Here is a 20,351-nt window from a genome sequence, read left to right as displayed (position 1 = left end):
TACACACATCTCTTATAAGTGATGCAAGCTGCAGGAAGATCCACTTAACCTGGGGCATTTCTCATCTATTCCAGGCCTGGCTTGTGGAATACAGCAGTGCATAAATGCACAAGTGGAGGGTATTCTGTTAAATGGTAGATAATTTGAGATAACTATTAGCTTTTATCAGTGCAGCTCCAGCTCTGTAGATTAGTCTTAAATGGAAAAGACCTCCAACAGAGGTCACATTTTAAATGCCAGCACATCACAAGCTTTGACTATCAGTTTTGGAAGTACTTCAGAGGTGAGCTGATAAAACGACTGATTACCTTAAGGATTTCCACCTGTCTTTTTCTGTCTGGTTTTCCGGACTTTCGCTTTCATAAGAAGCCAGATACAAACCTGGAAAAAATAAATGTGTTATTCCAGCAATCTTGTACAACACAGCAGGAGAAACTTTAAAACTTCATGATCCACCAAGTAGCTGGCAATTAGTAGGGCAGGGATATTTAGCTCACATGTCTGCCTTTGGAAAGCTGTTAGGTTAATTTTGATGGACCAGAAAGGAAACTCAGAGTTAAAATATCTTTGCATAACTTTCTTATAACATTATTAAGCAATTAAATGGTCTCTGGTTTTGCATATACAGATCTGTGCCTATTTACTCCATCATGGCACTGCTATTGAAGTGTTACATGAACATTAACAAAAAGAGTAAGGGCTGACAGCTCAACAAAAAAACTTTTAGCAATGAAGGAAATTCCCATCACTTAACACAACTTTGTCTTCCTCAATCTTTTTAAAGCTTAGGGGAACGTGGTATTGTAAATGGACACAACATATCCTTAAGGTTAAGAATGAGCTCCAGAAACCAGAGGAGAAGTGCTGTAAGGGAAAATAAATAGGTATCTTTTTTTCCTGCAAAACTTTGTACTGTAGGATGCATTTTATGACACCTGTCTAGGTGTAGAGTCTCCTCTGAAAAGCTGTCAGTGCATTAATATCTGTTTTCACAGTTTCTTTTTTAAGTAGGCTGTGATTTGCATTCACACACATTTCCTCATTTGACTCTTTGCGGATGCTTTATTCTTTAACGTTGGAACCACCTCACTATTCAATTGTACTACAGTTCAACTGCCTTTCAGTTGTGCAGTGTTGGCCCACCCTTCCTGTGGCAAGCACACTGCAGCTGCACTTCACATACCACTGCTGCATCTTACTAGACCATTCTCCCACCTTCTTCTCAGGTCAGGTCTGTGGTTCCTGGGGCTTTGGTAAAGGGCACCTCATGAAAGCAGTGTGAATATAGGGGAGGCCACAAGAGAGAAAATCTGCAAACTATTAGTGGGTTGAGGTCACTCTTTTTGTGGTTCAGCAGCCTGAAAACTGTACTTTTTACCCCTGGACTTTCACTTTCTGTCCCTTTAGAGCCTAAAACCAGAACAAATGCCATCATCCTACCTCCTTTCAATGTGTATTGCTTTAAACACATTAATTATTCTAATTTGGCAGTCATTCGTGGGATTTAGGCAGGATTTCTGAAACAGTACTTTGTGTGCTGAAGTAGTCTGTGAAATAAAAACTGTCTGGTCTGATTAATTTGGATTAGTACAGAAAATTGCCTATAGAATCAAGAAAAAATAAACTCCCCACCAGTATAGCTTATGGGAACATAGCTATAGACAGTCTCTGTGTGACAGTGTACCAAGAGGCAACTGACAAAAAACAATGTGAAAGGACAGTCTGACATGCTGGATTGAATTGAAGAGAATACACAAGTATAGAAAGACAATCACAGAAGTAATTTCATACCAGGACTTTCACAGCTAGAGCTTAAATTACTTACTAGAAAAGATTTTCCTAAATATTCTTGTCTGTAGATAAAATATGTCTTTGCTTTAGTGGAAGAGGTCAGCAGGACTACCAAGGCCCTGGGCTGTGTTCACTGAAGAGATGTCAGCATTGGTTTGCAGAAGAGATTAGTTCTGGCTCCATCAATCACAGAGTGGCCAAGGGACAGCTGACATTCATAGCAGTCCACGACATGGCTGTGCGGCCTCTTTTTGTGGTTACAAAAATAGGGCCACAGTGGTGACTTTTTTTGTGTGTTACAGAGAAGTTAACAGAAAGAGAAAAGCATCAGGCAGCAGCTTCATGAGTCAGAAGGTTGTATTTGCAAAAATATGTTGATACACTGGGCATAAAGAAGCTGTGTGACAAAAAAGCTACGAAAAACCAGGACTGGTCAGTAGGAGAGATCACGGACACATGGATCAGGGTGTTAATTCACAATGAAGAAGAGACATTTTCAGTGACTAGAGATTGTACAGAATCTTACCATCTTCAGTAAAAATGGGAGCAGTATGCAAGTAGTGGATGATGTTTGGGTCTTGTTCAAAGGGACATTCCACTTGCTTCCATGTTATAAATTCTCCTACTTGCTTAGCCAGTTCCAGAAATTTCTGTAAACATAAAACCATTCCACTCAAATAGCGCAAGATTATCCCACTACACCAACTACACCCAAGCAGAAGACTAGGATCCCTCTTGCTAACAACAAGGAGGAGAAAAGAACACAAGAGGAGAAAAGAACCTTGGAAGTTTTAAATGGGTACACTTTCACAGTTAATTTACAGGTGATAGAATGGGTGCTCTAGCTTCTTCTTACAAGTTGGCTCAGTTTGTATTTAAATGAAACCTGAACAAAGGTATAGGTTACAAATACTTAAGGACAGATGACAGGCTCTGATGGAACAGGAGGGAGCAAAATTAGACATAAATTACATAAAGCAGAGTGACTGCAAGGCCTCTCTACTCTTCAGGCCTTCTAATAGTTCTGATATGATTTAAGGTGATGCCAGGCTCAGTGTTCTGGGCATTACTCACTATCTCACAATGTCAATAACTGAAGGAGAAATTTAATGCAACCAAAGTGATACTGAAAAAATAATTTATTGATTTATTGAATTTGAGAGCTCAAGAACTCTTTTCTCATTGACACTGGGCAGTTCTTTCAGAAGCAACTCATCTCTGCCCTTCCACCAGACACACAGTGTTGAATGCCAACTGCCTGCACGCTGCCAACACCCTCTGCTCCTGCAGAGTCAGTCTGCACAGAGCTGGGGCTACGTGGGATGTGGGACTGTTACTGCCTAGTACCAGGGCTGTGGGGAACAGAAATCCTTCTGCTGTGTTTAACAGAAATTCTTCTTTGTAAAACCTACAGGCAGGAGATCAACACACGTGAATCCCTTCATCATCAGCATGACATTTACCTCGTGGACACAGTGACCTTACACTCTATGTATGATTCTGCTTAATTTTTCTTTAATGACCACAAGCTATTTATGCCTTACTCTGCCAACTCTCTTTGTTAAAAATGAGTAAAGGATAAACAGGCAGATAAAATAAAGTATAAAGCATTTTACAGTAACTTGTTTATGTGTGTAAGTAAAATAGTTTTCTGAAAAAGTCTTCTCCCCCTCCAAGCCACGAGTGTAGTCATTTACACTGCTGACACTGTATTTCTAACAGGTGACCAACAATCAAGCAAGTTTGGATGATCTGCTCATAATATTTACATAAAATGTACATATTAATTTCTTAAAAAAAACCCAAAACCATCCTGGGACTGGTTTAACCTTCACCCAGTCCCTTGAGAGCATCCGTTTTGGCCTACTCTGCTGGTCTGCACTGAAACTACAAGCAAAAGGTCTCAGACAGTGCTGTCTGAATGGGACAGATAAAACCATTTTTCAGGTCTTACTTCAAAGTTGACATGTCCATTTGGGAGGCGATTAGCACATCCTTCATTCAAAAAATAAATGTCTTTGATCAACAGGCTGAAGAAAGGGATCACAATCTGTGAAGAGAAATGAGAAAACTATTATTTTTTCAGTTCAGTATTTCCTCTGCCTGAAAGAGGAACTCAATCAGGAGAAAAAAAGAAATACCAACTCCTCCGTGTGCCATGCACTTAAAAAGCAGTGCAGTGACAGGCAAAGCAAAAGGGCAGCGGGGTACAGAGACGCCTTCAGCTGTCAGCAGAACGTACGTTGAAGTGAATATGAACCGAACACAACGTTCACTGAGTAAAATAACATGACTAAGAAAATGCTAATAACCCAGTTTATTATCAACAGCATCACTGTCTGATGACAAGATCAGACAGCAAAGAGCAAAATAAAACTGCAGAACTCTTTCCCTCGCTCTTGAATCCTTATAAGAAAAGATGCTGAATACACAAACTGAGCAATTTAAAGACAGCTGGGAACCAAAGAAGCAGCATCGTCCCTGAACAAGGACAGACAGAATAAAATCTGATGACCAAGGACTTGTCTATAAACAGTTCATCAGGAGCTGCTTAATTTTCAACAGCTCCATGCATGGCTACCTCTGAGGCAAGCAATTTCCTTCCTGGTGCCTGATTAGTACAATCTGCTTCTCCAAATTAACCTGGCAGATAGCAGGATTAAAAATATAAAGTTAGTTGACAGGAAACTGCCAATAGTAGCCAAAGAGATCATTGTGGTACTCAGAATAAGCCCTGAGCATCATCCAGGGCATTGGGGCATACGGTAGTAACCCAAGCCTTCTCTCTAGACTATGAGAGTCAGATCATAATTTGTTGTAGAAAAAGTCTACTCCTAGGTGAGGCTCTTCAAATTCATGGAATCAGAGCAGGGACAAGTGTGATGTCAGATGTTCTACAGCAGAAAAGCAGCAACAGCATTCCTGAAGCACATCCCCAGCACTTCAGCAGAGACTCAGAGTGCAGTAGAGTCTCCCCCAGGTCCTCTTGTGTCACATCTCAAAGGGAAATGAAAGATAACACAAAGGACCAGTCTGTGACAAAGCTGATCCCAGGGATCTGGGATTTGATAGTCAAATCTGAGCCTCTCCACCTCTCCAGCAGTGGCATTGTGAAAGGAAAAGGTCACTAGGAGGGTCTGAGCTGTGGGGTCAGCAGGCACCTCTGAGAGCATTTTCCCATGGCAGCAACATGTCTTTTAAGTCATCAAGTATAAACTTAATCACCATGAATTTAAAGGAAAGCACATGGCATGGTTCAGTGTCCCAATATTTCCAGTGGCCTATTTGTAAACGAACTGAACTGTAGGTTGTGAAGTGTGTGCCAATGAAAGTGCTTTCATGGCACGCGAGACCAGCCAAGGGAGCTGGTGACAACAAAGCAATCCTTTAGTTAAGTATTTAATGTCGTACTGTTATTCCATCTCATGCTGTACATCAGCTATAATGGGATATGAAATGGACCTAGAACAGGACAGCAGCTATTATTTTCCAGTCTACAGCCTTCATGATGCAACAGCGAGTGCAAGTCACAGACGTGAGAACACTTACTGAGGCAAAGAGTCTACAAGCCACCACAGCTCTTGCTGTGAAAATGGAAGCCAATTTCTGTTCCGTCTAAATTACCACATGCAGTAAACTGCTGAAGATCTGCATCTCTGCTGCCTTTTTATGAGACAGCCATAGATAAACTCTGTAATGTCAGTGCATAGCCATAAAAAGCTTGGGCTGACACTCCAAGTGCCCCTGGCATTATCCTGATACATCCAACTGACTTAAGATAGGAATGGAAACAAAGCACAGTCTAACGCCCCAAAACGCTGAGCCCCGCTATCAGGGGGGAAGGTGGAACAATTTCTAGCCAAATTGAGCCAAGTGTGTTTCAGGATTCATTTTTATATCACCCAAACTAGATCAATCCACCTGAGGTAAAGAATACAATTCAGTTTATATTCTACCAAAACCAATGTTAACTCCAGTAACCAGCGTGGACTTCAAAGGTAGAAAGGTATAAACAAATGGAGCCAGACACTTCCCCAGCTAGAAATCACTGCCAGATTCTGTCTACATATTTTTGCAGGCAGATGTGAGCTTGTTCTGCCCTGCTCCACTGCCTGGGAGCTAGGTCACCATCATTAATAGTACTAAACACAAATGAAGAGCCTTGCTGAGAGGGAAGGTATATGAATGTGGGCTCAATGCCATGCTAACACAGCCACAGAGCCAGTGGTCAGCTCAGAGCATGGCTAGAGCTTGTTCTCATCTGCATATAAAAGGTGTCAAAGACATACCCTATGATGTCAACTCTCTACACATTTCCAGGGGATTTTTGCCTTTGGGTCAAAATTTGTTTCCCCAACAAAAATATGTCACCCTGTATAATTTGTTTTCCAAAATTTCTGTAGGAAAAACAAAAGTGGATACAGTTACACTGTAATGTTGGCTTCAGTCCAGGCACTTTGCTAGCATAAAATCTGGGTTAGTGCCAGAAACTCCTGTTTCACTCCCTTTTGATCCCCCTCATATTCCCTGTGCCATCCGACCCACCCACATGCTGAAGGACAATTGCCTCCTGCAGAAAGAAGAAAGCTAATGAGATCAGACATGTTCTTCCTCCACAGTATCAGGCAGCAACAACACATAGTCCCACACTCTACATACGCCCAACATTTCAAAGCCAGACATGTCATTAGCACAATGTAGAGTTTCCCAGTGGAATGACTTAATCTTGGAGGTGGTGTAGGGCAGCTGACTGCGTAGATAAAACCAGACTCAGTGCCTAACAAGTACACCCCTCTGAATTCTGCATGAACAGCAGCCCTTCTTCATTACCAGTTCTCCCAGCCTGCACTTTGGCAGGCTAATTTCTGCCTCTGCATTGCATCTCAGCTTTCAGAGAACTGTCTTGCTGTGCCTTTTATAAGCCTGCTCCTGAACAAGTTACCAAGTGTTATAACTGTGCTGGTTACACTCTGAGAGAGGGGCTGGATCAGCACAGTGCTGCCTGAGGTCAGGGGATCCTCCATGGGTATACTGAGATCTTTCTGCAACCTGTGCTGCAGTCTCACATGGGCACATGCTCTTAGTGCCACAAGGCCACTGCCACATGAGGGATTTGGATGAGGTGTGCACAGAGGAGGGAGAGCTTCCCAGATCACTGGCTCACCCCATCTCCCTCCAAGGATATAATTTAGCCCCCGAGCTGTGTTTCTGTTCAAGTGCTGTGCAAAGCTCAGCAGGCAGGACTCCCTTGAGGAGAGAAGGAAGTAACATTTTTGGTGAGTCTGACAGTAAAGCATTAGCTGCTCTGAGCCTATAGGTAGTTTTTCTTCCCACAAGACACTGATGGTCTGCAAAAGGGTGCTCCCTCCAGAGCACTGTCCCATCAAGCAGATGGACTGAGGCTTGAAGACTCCAGCTCTGCTCCTGAGATCTCCACTCATGGAGAAGAGAGGTGGAAGGAATTGGCATCTCAAAACTATTGTAAGCACAATTCATTTTGAAGAGACAAATCTTCAGAGTGAGCTTTGCTACAAGTTTGCAAGAAACCACACAATATTTTCTATCAAAAAGTGATCGTGCTCTTTCAGTTTTATTCAAGCTCATTAAAACAAAAACCTGATAATCTTGCTTATAAAAAGAAACTAAATTCTAATTCCTACAGCAAGAACTCCATGATCTGCACTGTAAAATATCCAGTGTGAGCAGCTACCAAATCAAATGCTCAAGCATTTTCCTGAACTAATGTTATCTACACAAGGGAAACACAATAGGGGTGTTTTCTTATGTGAAATAGACTCCTTTTAATGGTATGCTTGGTTGTATTAGAAGGGGTGTGGGCAGTAAGTCAAGAGAGGTTCTCCTCCCACTCTGCCTTCATGAGACCACATAGAATCATAGAATGGTGGGGGTTGGAAGAGACCTTTAGAGATCATCTAGTCCAACCCCCTTGCAGAAGCAGGTTCACCTAGATCAGGTCACATAGGAACATGTCCACATTTGGAATATTGTGTCCAGTTCTGGGCCCCTCAGTTCAAGAAGCACAGGGAGCTGCTGGAGAGAGTTCAGCACAGGGCCACAAAGATGATGGAGTGGAGCATCTCCCTTCTGATGAAAAGCTGAGGGAGCTGGGGGTCCTCAGCTTGGAGAAGGGGAGACTGAGGGATGATCTCATTAATGTTTACAAATACATAAAGGGCAGGTGTCAGGAGGATGGAGCCAGGCTGTTCTCAGTGATGTCCAATGATAGGACAAGGGGCAATGGGTATAAGCTCAAACATAAGAGGTTGCAAAGAAACATAAGGAAAAACTTCTTCACTATTCAGGTGAGGGAGCACTGGAACAGGCTGCCCAGATGAGTTGTGGAGTCTCCTTCTCTGGGTACACTCAAAACCCACCTGGATGAGTTCCTGTGTGACCTACTGTAGGTGGTCCTGCTCTGGCAGGGGGGTTGGACTGGATGATCTTTCAACGTCCTTTCCAACCCTTAAGATTCTGTGACTATGTAATAGCCTTTCTGCCGTCAGTCTAAACCAGCTAGGGGTAGAAATATGACAGAGATTAACTTCCACAGGAAATTAAGTAAAAAAAAAAAAAAGGAACTGGTTTGAATATATGTGATGGTTGCAGAACTACACTGCAGAAGCACCTCAGACTCTCAGGTCCTTGCTGCAGTGTGTGAGTGGTAAAAGACTTTCTCTGCCAGTTCCAAACATCCAAAGCCATCGTCTCTTCTTCGCAGAGAAAAGTGCTTTTCAGACCAACTCAGTGTACTCCCATTGAAGCTGAGTTAGCCTGCACCCAGATGCTGAGCTCATTTCACTGTAAATGCCCTGAGATTCCATTAGCTTCAGCAGATTTACATCAAATTTACAGGGATGTGAGATTAGCATCTGGCCTGGCTCATCTAGTGAATGAATACTAAATTCCTTATTTTGCTGGTTGATGCAGTATCTACCTTAGCCATGCTCTGTGCAGAGATTACCTAGTTACAACCATGTGCAATTGCAATGTCAGGATAAACCTCTTTTCACACATACACACAAAAGATAAAAAAAAGCGAAATAAGAAAATTAACAAGAAACACACTGGAGCACGAACCAGGAGGATCCTGCACTGACATCTTGTCAATCTGATTCCTGCAGCATCAGTGACATCTCAGAAAGCTACATATCTGCCATGAACACTGACAAAATACTTCAATTCCTGCTCACTGAGACAGCAGCAATAACTGAATGAAATGAAAATTCACAAGGACAGAATTTCACCCCAAATTTGCTGCAATCAATTCAAACCAGGCTCCTTTGCAGGGCTTGTGGTAAGTCATCTTTCCCTAATGTAACTGGAGAACGACCTCATCTCCGAGTGCTGTGCCCTTTGCTCTCTCTCAAATCACATGCCTGTCTGCAGAGAGGCCTGGCCAGCAAAGTTCCACCTGGGTCTGCCAGGTTGATGCTCTGTACCAAAATAAAACTCATTTTAGTCTGAAATGTCTGTTCCATCAGGTTTACCCATGTAAACAATGCAAATTTTCCAGGGGTATAGCAACGCTTGCAACAGTCTTCCACGCTGTGCGTCCTGCCCTTTCCAGCTCAATGTCTGAGAGCAAGCCCACAAAAGCCCTGGGATCCATTTCAGACTCCTTTCAGTCACAGATTTACATTTCCAATTGCATTTAGCAGTGCTGGAGCCTGCAACTGGTGACCCATGGAAGGAAAAAGAGCATTTGCATCAAAACCTTTGAGCCCCTGACTCAGCAGCCACGCACACCAGCCGGTTGGAAGGTGATGTGGTCACACTCACCTTCTCCCTGTTGCTGTGTGCGGTGAGGGATCTGTGAGCAGCCCCCCGCAATGCTGTTCTGTAGTTATAGAAGTTACCAGTAGGGTCCATCTGGTGCTAGGTACACAAAAAAAGACACAGCGGTTAGAAAACAACCTGGATCCTCTGAAGACAACTTTGCCCTCAGTTGTAGCAAGCCCTGAAAGAGCCTAGCCTACGTCTTCCAACATCCACATGCACACAAAACCTCACAAACTGAAGATACAATGAAAGACCTATGGATCACATCTGTTTGTACCTTTGATTTTCCTGGTAATAGCTTACTGAGCTTCCATGTGAAGAACAAGGCCTGTACATTTTATTTATGCCAAATACTGGAATCCTCAACACAAAAAACAACCTTAGGCCTTGTTCACTTGACATCCATGGAATAACTTTGGAGCTTTACACTCAGCATTGTGTCCCTGGCCAGACAAAACTGGCATCAGTGGAAGCACATGGCTTGCATATAGACTGATATGTGGGGTTTTTTTTCCCCTTCTCTTATTGATCTGAGTGCTCTGATTCCCATCTACATATCAGCAGCTTTGCACCTTCCTCATTATACCTGGGAAATTCAGATAGACTCTGGTGCTCTGCCTGTAAAATATGTCTGCAAACACTTCATACCTGGATAACAATGTGAAAATTCCTAAACAAAAAAATACAGAATATAATTCAAGCAGTGTATCAACACTTTGGTTGTTTTTTTACCTCAAGAATGAAAAATTTGGCTGTTTTCACTTTTGACCAAGTCTTCTTTAGCCTGGAAACTGGACTCATGTTCATTCCAGCTATGAGTGAGAAAGAAGAAAACAGATCCACGGTTAAGAGTTGGGTTTCATCTGCTGATGAAAGCTGAGGGAGAGGCCTGGTCAGAAGCTGTACTTACAAATTATTGCCATCAGTGAATTAAAATTGCCAATGTTAAAGCACTCTCGGGCAACGTCAATGAAGAATTCGATGACTTGTGCTCGCTGTTTCTTTTTTGCAGGCTGCAAATCAAAACAGAGCAATATCTGCAATGAGCATCTGCAGAATTGGAGGGCATCTTTGGCATTTGTTCCATACACAGCATGGGTCCACGCACGGCTTGGGCCATCTGCTATCAGTCAGTAGACTTCATTCTGTTCTAGTGATCCAGTGGATGCTGGTGACTGGCAGTCTCTAAAATCAAACTTTCATTGCAGTGACACAGAAGAAATTGACAGCAGTTCCCAGTCTGGCCCCAGTTAATGTCTTGGCACTGGAGGAGGCAGTCCAAGTAGCTCTGAAGCAGAACCTCAGCTCCCTGCCAGCCCCTCTCCAGTCAGTGGGCACATCAGCACTGGCTTTTTGAAGGGCATTATTTCACACCCAGCAGCAGTATCTTTGTTCCAGAAAGACTTTGTTTAACTGCATTAATTGCATTCCCCTCTTCTGGCACTTTCAGCAATATGGACAGGCCAAATGGTAGCCTGCATTTTAAATACACATTTTAATTGGACTGGAATCATCCCACCCTTTCCAAAGATTATCTTCAAACAGTAATGCTTTTGAGTCACAGGCTATTTAGGCTGTTTAGACTATTCCTCCTTTCCATACCCTTTCAAAGGAGAAAACATTCATTTCATTCTGATGGGGCCAAGTTAAACAAACTAAATCCACTACCAAGTTAAAAACCGACTAGTCACAGCAGTAGCCAGCAGCAGAGAGCCATGCAATGGGAATTCACACGCACAGCAGAGCTTTAAGATGACAGATAACAAATACTGCTCCACTAGAATCTTTTCCAGCAGAAATCTCACAGGATAATTCAAGGCATTTTATCCTCCCTTTTCCCCTGCAGGGTTCATTATTCCACACTGTGCTCCTACTACATCAAGAGAGCAGCGTATCCCCTGTGTGTCGCCAGCTCTGTTTTGCAATATGTTTGTCGTTTATCAGGTCACTTCTGGGAGTGCAACATTACTAAAACTTACAATTGGATGGTTAGCTAGGTCATAAGAAATAAATCCCCACATTTGCCTATTAATGTAAAATCTCAAACTGGTACACTTCAGGCATGTGGTAAAATATGCCATGTACATTTCACTTACCATGCAAATTTCTGTTGCTACAAGATAGCAGAGTCTATTGAACCATTTCACATAGGCCTCAAGGTTAGTGGTCTTCTTTTGTTCACTGAAACAAGTCTGGGGAGAAAAAGAACCCACAGAAGGACATGTAACTGTGTTTCAGTTAACTGTCTGATCACTAAGATAAATCCTACACAGAGGTGATTATTGTCCACAGCTCTCACGCACACAGAAGGCTGTGCATTAAGGGCCCCTTTCAAGAAGTCAGTGGGTAGGCAGGTGGCTGGTAGATGCACAGGGTCCAGCTCAGTGTGTCACACTCCACAATCTGTACTAGTGTATAGAAAATAGCCCTGTTTTGCCTGCAGCAAGTGCTCACCGACACACTGGGATATTGACAGCTGAGGCACGGCAGGATTCAGACAGCAACAGCAATATGCAGAAAAAGTAAGTCAAGCATAGTCTTCCACAGCACACTCAGTTTGTGGCTTTGATTCTAGGATTCTCTTCACCTCAGTGAATGCAATCAACTACAGTCCTTTTCTGGAGACAGCCCTCAGAGACCATCATTTAGTGAACAGGAGATAAGCAAGAAAAAACCCAGTTCAGTTTTCTTCTTTTTTTTTTAATGGAAAAAAAGAAGTATTTCCCACATTAGTTTTCAGGATAATAGGTTCTCTAGCAATCAGGTCTGCCTTGAACAAGTCTCTTACACACCTGACATACTTAATTGATAAGAGTCATTACAAGAAGTATATTTTTTCACCTTTTTCTATGAAACTTAACATAAATTCCTGATACAGTCTGTAGGAACAGATATTTGGATGAACTCTTCCAGTTTCTTTGACATCAACAGACAATTTTACTTCAGCAGTTCACACAGCCTAAAGATGTTGCTTGGGATTTTAAGAACTCAAGTGCTTTTCCCAGCCCGGAATTCTTAGACTCTCCATCCAGGACAGACTGCTTTCACAGAGTTCAGGGGATTAATCTGAACATTCATTAACATCCACTAGAGGGTATCAGAGAATACCGATTTTTTTTGTTTTATTAGGATGATAATTGCCAAGAACTACCATAAATACAATGCACTAAGAAGAAATTACAATGCATAAACATATCCATTAATGTAAATGGGCTTACCTGTATTATGTAAGTTAAACAAGTGACTAAAGCCCCTTAAGAAATGGGGCTTAACATGATTCCCAAAGTAATTAAAAGTAAGAAAATATTCACCTGTGATTCTGTATACTGGGGTACTTCGGAACAGAAATCACAGTACCATCCTATGGAGTACATCTTAACAAGCCTGAAATTCCCAACTACTTTATGAGTAGAACACATAAACAATAACAAATGTATTTTAAAAGCATCTCAAAAGTAGATGTCAGCAAGTAGCCCGTAATAAAGGCAGCCCCAGTCTACACACAGCAACTGCTTTTCATGCACTCTGCGCTGTTTCTTGTTCCCTGTGGTAACAAATACACAGAATCTGGGTTTTGTTCTGAATGTGGTGTTTCCATCTCAACACTGCTGTCCTGTGCCAGGGCAGAGCCACCACAGCTCATATCACAAAACTTGTGAAAACTGCAACAGTCAAAGCTGAAACAGACTGTGCTTCTTAAAGGTTAAGCTTTATAAATGGCAACAATATTTAGCACCTCCCTAGCATCTTCCATCTGCAACTCAAAAGTGCCTGATAAACATTCTAAGTGAGGCCTTTTGAAGCCCTCATACAAAGATGATGTTTAATGGAATCTCCTGCTGGAGGGGATTCAGAGCTGAGCTGATTCTCTGTGGTTAACAGGGGTGCCCTCCACGGGTCATGGAACGATACTTCACTGCACGTAAGGTTTGTGCCACACTGTACATTGTTCTGCCAGGTCCCACGTGATTCCTTGTTCTATATCTTACTGTGGTGTGGAGGCTCTTCTATATCATCACTGAGACCTCTGGGCAGACCAGGCAAAGGGTGGAGAAAAGTTCCAGACTACCTCTGCTGTCATTAGCCTCGCTGACTTGAAGCCCAATAATTTGTTAGTGCCACATCTTGTATGAAAATGCTACAATAGTTTTGCTTTAACTGAGTAGATCCTCCTTAGGGGGGGACATTGCCTTGTTATTAGGCACTTCACAGAACTGTTACTGGGCTGCAGGTCAGTGCTCAGACTTGCATCTGAAGAACATCTGTAATTGCCAAATAGCTTCTTGTCTGGCAATACTGGCAATAAAATATTCAATACTAATAATGACAACTGTTCCTTTTCAGTCTGGTCCCTCACATTTGCAGCAAGTTGCTGAAATCTCACTGTGGCTGGTTTGATATCTCATGTTTTTGACACGTTTGCTCCCTTGGGGTTCTTTCCTGAAGGATGTGATCAATGCTCAGAATACTTGAGACACCAGCTCTGCTCTCTCCCTTCTCCCCAAAACAACTGCAGAATCTCCATAACTCCAGTAAGAGAAGGAAAGAGCCCAATGTTGCACTTTTTATCTCTCCCTCCCAGCTATTCTGGAAGTCTTTGGGCAGCACTATAAACAGAAATCTTCCTGTTATGTTCGGCATCCAATGATGAAATTCTGCTGGTGATGTATGATCTCCGTGGTAGCCTATATGCAGTTCTAGGGAAGGATTTTCCACTCTCTTTCTTCTCTGGCAGTACATGAAACCTCTGACAATCCCTTTCCAGCCAGGAAGTCTCTCTCCTTATTGAGGCACTCCCTGAAATTCAGCTTTGAACCCCACTGGAATCAGTGGAAAACCTCCAGCTGGCTTCCACAGACCTTGGATGAAGCCCTGACCAAGCACTCTGTTCCCTGCTGTGCTTTGGGTTAAAAGCTATTGTGCAGACAGAGAAGGGTATGTTGATTCATGACGCATTCACTCATTACTGCGGTGTCTGGGCAGACACTATGGGCATTACATCACATCCAGAGTCTTTACGCCTTCAACACTGGGAACAGACATTCCCTGGTTGTGTATGGCCACAACCCGTCTGCCCATGACAAAGCAGGTTAGGAAGAACAAGCCAGAAAGCAGAATATCAGGGTGCTAGCCAGACTCAGGCTAGGATGTAGTCTCACCAGGAAGGAATGGCAATGACCTGCCAGTGTGAGCTCTACCAACAGATCCCATCTTTCCATGAGAATACAGGTCATCAGTTGGCCTGGCCACAGTCATCCCCTGCCACAGGCCCTGTTCTTATGGATCTCATCACATCAGTTCATCTAGAACATATAGTCACCACAGGAGACACTTTGCAAGCTGACTGATCATACCTTGGTGCCATCCAGAGGGTCTTTATGTACAAATGCCTGCACAAACTCCTCAGGTCCAATGTGACTTAGCCTTTCCTATTAGAGGCAGGGAAAAAAAGAGAGGAAGAAATAAGAAATCAACCCAGAATCTGTTCTCTCTTGATAAGACATCCCCATTGTCTATCAGTTCTGAATGGTGTTACTGAACTGGTAGACGGCCAACTAGCATCAGACATTAAAATTCATAAGAACAATTACAGTTATTTTGGCAGAAAAAAGAAAATGAGAATAAATGTCTCACAGAATCACAGAATCTTAAGGGTTGGAAAGGACCTCGAAAGATCATCCAGTCCAAAGCCTCTGCCAGAGCAGGGCCACCTAGAGTAGGTCACACAGGAACTCATCCAGGTGGGTTTTGAGTATCTCCAGAGAAGGAGACTCCACAACCCACCTTGGAAGCCTGTTCCAGTGCTCTGTCACTCTCACAGTGAAGAAATTCTTCCTTGTCTTTCTTTGGAACCGCTTATGTTCCAGCTTGTACCCACTGCCCCTTGTCCTACCATTGGAACACTGAGAACAGCCTGACTCCATCCTCCTGACACCCACCCTTTACGTATTTGTAAACAGTCTGATTGCTGACAAGCCACAGTAAGAGCCCTCTCTGCTGTGCAGAAAGGTGTTGGATGCACAAGGTCCCATCTGCGAGCCAGCAGACCTCAGTTCTGTGCTTGGCAATGCCACAGACCTGCTGTGGTCCAGCATTACTCAACAGCTTTGTTTCCCAGCTGTTAAAATGGCAGTAACGCTGTGATCTAGTAATCCTAGCAATCCATTGCTCATCTGCACACACAAGTGCTCTGACCCTCCCTCTCTCCCAGTGAAGCTAAGGTGATGCCTGAGGTGGTGGCTCTGTACCACCCTGGAAGGAAGGCAGTGGAGATGCACGTGCTTCCAGTAAAGGCATTCAGCAAAACTAGAGTAAAGCATTCAGACCTCTCTTAGTCCATCTCCATCAGCTTCTGAACAAACCCAGCAGTTCCAGTCACACCACTGGCCTTCTTAATAGGCTTTTAAACTCCTTTAAACATGTTTATTAGAAAATAATCTTTTCAGCCAGTTGTAGGTCACAAAGGTATTTTGGAATTCTTATAGGCCAAACTTAGGGCATCCAGGTAACAATAAAACCAATGGTAGCCTTGCTTAAGTGAAAACCTTATGACTACACTCATGCTGTTTATCTTGGCTCTCACCTTGCCACTGATAATTGTACAGGACTCTTAATAACAAATAATTGTTATGAAATAAGTAGCAAACAATTCTTACTAACAAATAAGCATTTGACAGTTCTAGTGCAGGGCAGTTGGTATACTAGATGCAGTAAGTAAAGAGAAGAAGTAAAGAGACGACTGATTACAGTAAAGTGGAATGAAAATCTCTGGCTGCATCGTTTTGAAAGTGCAGCAGTACCCTGGTTACAGGGAATCTCCCCTTAGAAGGCAGTTGCACGGTGGAGGGAAAGAAAAAGCAAGAGAAAAAACTCCAAGCCTTCTACTCTCTGGCTTAAGCTACATAAAGCAAAGAGAGCCAAAACTGCATGTTCTTAAAACTAACCAAGTGCAGACAATGATCCTAAATTTGGGGTTTCTGAGCTATTTAACTTCTTGACAAATATCAATTGCCTTCAGAATTCCCAAGGCTAATTCCATCCACAGTCTATTTCATGGTTTATTTTTCCAGCCTTCCTCTCAAGGATCAACACTGTCCACAGGAAGGCAGGCAGAAGGGAATCATTACAGCACCAAGAGATCTGCAGATGGCAGCAATGTTTTATGTTCTTCCAGGAACATGCAGGAGGGCTACATCGAGGGCCTGAACCCAGGAGAAGGACGTGCAACACAAAGGTCTGTCCAACATCTTGGCTCAGCAACAGCAGCCATTACCATCAAAAGCCTGTTTGAGAGTGAACTGCAGCCCCACAAGGAAACCAGCAGGACTGTGTAGGTGGTATTTGCACACCCTTGTACATCCATGCACAAAGTCCCAAAGGGAAGAATCAAAACCACATCAAACAACTCAGATGCTTTATGCATCTGTAGGAACGGATTTGAAGTGTTAAGATTTCTTCCATATAAAAGGGCTAATAACCAGCCACTGCAATAGCAACTTTGGGTTTAGGGGCTCAGAGAAAGAAGTAAGAATCATTTGACCCTCCTAGGACTGTGACTTGCATTTCACAAATAAACAAGCTGAAAAAAATCAAGTGACCCACCCTAAAATGCACAGGAACTCTCTGATATATAGCTTGCTTCCCAAGCATCTCTTAACCTGTCAAACCCTGCCTCCTGCTGCAGTGCTGATACAGCACAGGGATGCTGCAGCAGTGCTGACATTTTTTGGTTCTGTCTGGAATACTTAGCAGCTGATGCCTTGAAACACTATCTCTGACTGCAGAAGTTGGGAACCATTCCCACTTACCAGCTCCACATGTGTCAGCTGCTGAGCCAGAGTGTAAGGGTCACTGCAGACACTCAGGATTTCTCTCTGAATTGATGGAGGTTTACTTTTAAAGGCCACCAGCTTATCAGAGACAGCAGCACTGATCTTGACGATCCCTTCTTGCCCATGGCTGAGGGCTGCAAGCTTCTGATTCAGGGTTTGCAAAAGCTGATTCATCTTTTTCCAGTAGGCCTGGAGACACAGGGAAAAAAAAAGAAACATTAACCACCCACAAAACTTGACAATGAAGTGTTTTTATCCTGCATTTTCCCTTCTGCAAAATACTCCTAAGCCAGCAACAGGTTACCATTTTATTTCCAACAAGCCTATTTCAGAATAACCAGTTGGCTTAATTACAGCTCTGTGCTCTGGACCACAGAAACAGACTGCAGTCAAGAGAAGAGGCAGGCAAGACTGGTGGGTTGGGCTGGCACTGACACTCACATATTCTTGCCAACACCAGGATCAGAGGAGAGGTAATGCTACTACATGAGTTATTGCAGCTTTCTGGAGTGCTGCAGCATTCAGCACCCATCCTTTGTGTTGGCTATGCCAAGGACTTTACCTGGTAGTGGTACCTAGTCAACTCTTGAATATTAAGAGTGAGAAATGTTTCTAACACTATTCTCTCCATTCTTTTGATCTGAAAGCAGCAGAAGCATTCTGCTACTTGCTGCTCAGTTGGAGTGGTCAGAGCACCGTGTAGCTTTGAGTAGTTACATCCAAAATGTTAACTGCTACTCATAAAGGAAGCTCATATCATATTCCAAGCACAGCCATGTGCTCAACATGATCATCATTACTAAATTGCTCAGGTTGTTCTCAGAGATAGACCAGCTCTTTACAGACAATGAGTGGAGCTGCTGGCCATGGAGGATGGGCAGAAGGAAATGCCTTCAACTCTTCACGACTGACAGATGCAGGTATCATAAAACTGAGATAACTGAAAGAACTGGTAGATGGGCTCTAAAAACGAAGACTAGCTGGAAATGTCCTTGGGTACAAGTCTCTCATGAAGCATAAACTGTGCCCTGCTGAGAAGCAGAGCCTCATGAGCTTTCCCAGCCAGGGAAAGCAGCATCAGCCATGGGTGCAACGGGTGCTTGCTCAGTTTCAAGGAGCACAGTTTGCAAGCTGGCCTACTATCAGCTCCTCTTCCAGCACAAAGACACAGAGTGGAGAGATCCTCTGTCTGCTCACAAGTGGGATAATTCCTTTTTCCTCATCCAAACACCATTTAGTAACATCTGGTTGCCAGTAACATCAGTTTGTAATCTGTCTGTCAGTGTGAAACCAGAGCTGGCAAGGAGCTCTCTTCTGTTACATCTGTACAGCAGCAGATGTAAATCCTGGCACCCTCCACACAGTACTCATCATCACCATAGGGTCTTGGATGGATTGTGCCTTCCCATGAAGGCCAACACACACCTGTGTCACATCCCAAACTGTACGCAGCCCAAGTGAAGTCTTGGGAAGTACTCCTGGATCCCAGGGTTTAGATCCAGCCTTCACCTTCGGAGTTTTGTAGACTGTGAATAGTCTTCACATTCCTCTTGAATAAGCATTGACAGCAATTATGCTTTAGGTGTGCAAGGCACCAGAAGCCAGAGTCAGTGCTCTTCTCACCTACACAGGATTCCAGCTGCACTCTGGAAATAGCATCTCCTACTACTTCACAGTGAAAAAGAACATGCTTACATCTAGCCCGCTTCAATTGCGGTCTGAGGCTGGAACCCTTGAGGAGATCCCAAGTGCTTCAACTTTTGCTGCAACTTTGTAACTTTCCTATAGCTTTTCTAGCATAAGATTGCTGAGGACCCTCTCATTTCACTGGAGAGATTCTCTCATGAGCGGGGCTGGAACATGAGCCACATCAGCAGGATGCAGTCAGGTGTTTTTTCAAAATAGAGCTGGTAAGTCCAAAATTAAGCAAGCACTTAGAAAGCAGGAAGGACTTCTCTTGCAGAATGACAACACATGTCCTATTTGGAAGTAAATCACATAGAGGAACAAAAATGGAGTGAGGAGACGTAAAAATAAAATAATTGAAATAATCTAACCCCGGTTCAAGGGGGACAAAGAACTTCTGGAGAGTCCAGTGCAGGGCTACAAAGATGATGAGAGGACTGCAACATCTCTCTGATAAGGAAAGCCTGTGAGACCTGGGGCCGTTTAGTCTGGAGAGGAGAAGGTTGAGGGGGACTTTATCAACACTTCTAAATACCTAGAGGGTGGATGTCGAGAGGATGGGGACAGTCTTTGTTCTGCAGTGCCCAGTGACAGCACAAGGGGTAACAGACACAAGATGGAACATGGGAAGTTCCACTGGAACATGAACAGAAACTTCCTTGCTGTTCAGGTGAGGGAGCCCTGGCACAGGCTGCCCAGGGAGGGTGTGGAGTCTCCATCTCTGGAGGTTTCCAAACCTGCCTGGACACATTTCTGAGTGACCTGATTGAGATGAACCTGCTTTAGTAGGGGGTTGGGCTGGATGATCTCTAGAGATCTCTTCCTACCATTTTGTGATTTGTGATCTTTACAAAATAAAGAAAAACACCTTTCAGTGTTCCTCTGTTTCTGATGCATACTAGCTCCCAGGAAGAGAGACTGCTGGCCTTCTCCATTTAAACCATCATTCAAGCAGATGGTCACATTTTTGATTTACAAAGACTGTCCTGGACCAAAACTACTGACCACCATCTAAATATTTCTCTGGTTTACATCCAGGTGTGTTTGCAAATCTCAGCTTAGCTTATGAAGCTCCAGAAATAGAATGTTATTTTCTAGTGCAAAATAGTGACATATTTAGTATTTTGTGAACATATTTTGTAAACAGGGGAATTCATTTCAGAGGAGAGGTGGGCACAGTACTGAAATCCAAGTTTTTTACTGAACATAAAACATTTGGCTAAAAACCTTAGAGCTGAAAAC

General features: G+C 43.3%; 1 protein-coding gene across 3 annotated transcripts in view; it reads right to left on the bottom strand.

Moving 5' to 3' along the window:
- Positions 1 to 20,351, bottom strand: part of RASGEF1C (RasGEF domain family member 1C) — a 41,791-nt gene that overhangs the window by 7,705 nt on the left and 13,735 nt on the right. For all 3 annotated transcript variants that reach the window (XR_009819296.1, XM_010204429.2, XM_062002808.1), the window contains exons 5-13: positions 17,400 to 17,612; positions 14,946 to 15,020; positions 11,688 to 11,783; positions 10,502 to 10,604; positions 10,324 to 10,403; positions 9,592 to 9,687; positions 3,746 to 3,841; positions 2,318 to 2,441; positions 309 to 381 (exon numbers count right to left, since the gene is read on the bottom strand). Coding sequence is in view for 2 of the 3 variants with exons in the window: in XM_010204429.2 (XP_010202731.2) it covers positions 309 to 381; positions 2,318 to 2,441; positions 3,746 to 3,841; positions 9,592 to 9,687; positions 10,324 to 10,403; positions 10,502 to 10,604; positions 11,688 to 11,783; positions 14,946 to 15,020; positions 17,400 to 17,612 (956 nt within the window). In the remaining variant the exon portion in view is untranslated. The remainder of the gene's footprint in view (positions 1 to 308; positions 382 to 2,317; positions 2,442 to 3,745; positions 3,842 to 9,591; positions 9,688 to 10,323; positions 10,404 to 10,501; positions 10,605 to 11,687; positions 11,784 to 14,945; positions 15,021 to 17,399; positions 17,613 to 20,351) is intronic.

Source organism: Colius striatus, chromosome 9, assembly GCF_028858725.1.
Source record: "Colius striatus isolate bColStr4 chromosome 9, bColStr4.1.hap1, whole genome shotgun sequence".
Lineage (NCBI taxonomy): Eukaryota > Metazoa > Chordata > Aves > Coliiformes > Coliidae > Colius > Colius striatus.
Note: the sequence above shows the minus strand (reverse complement) of the source record. Positions and strands in the feature narration are given on the sequence as shown.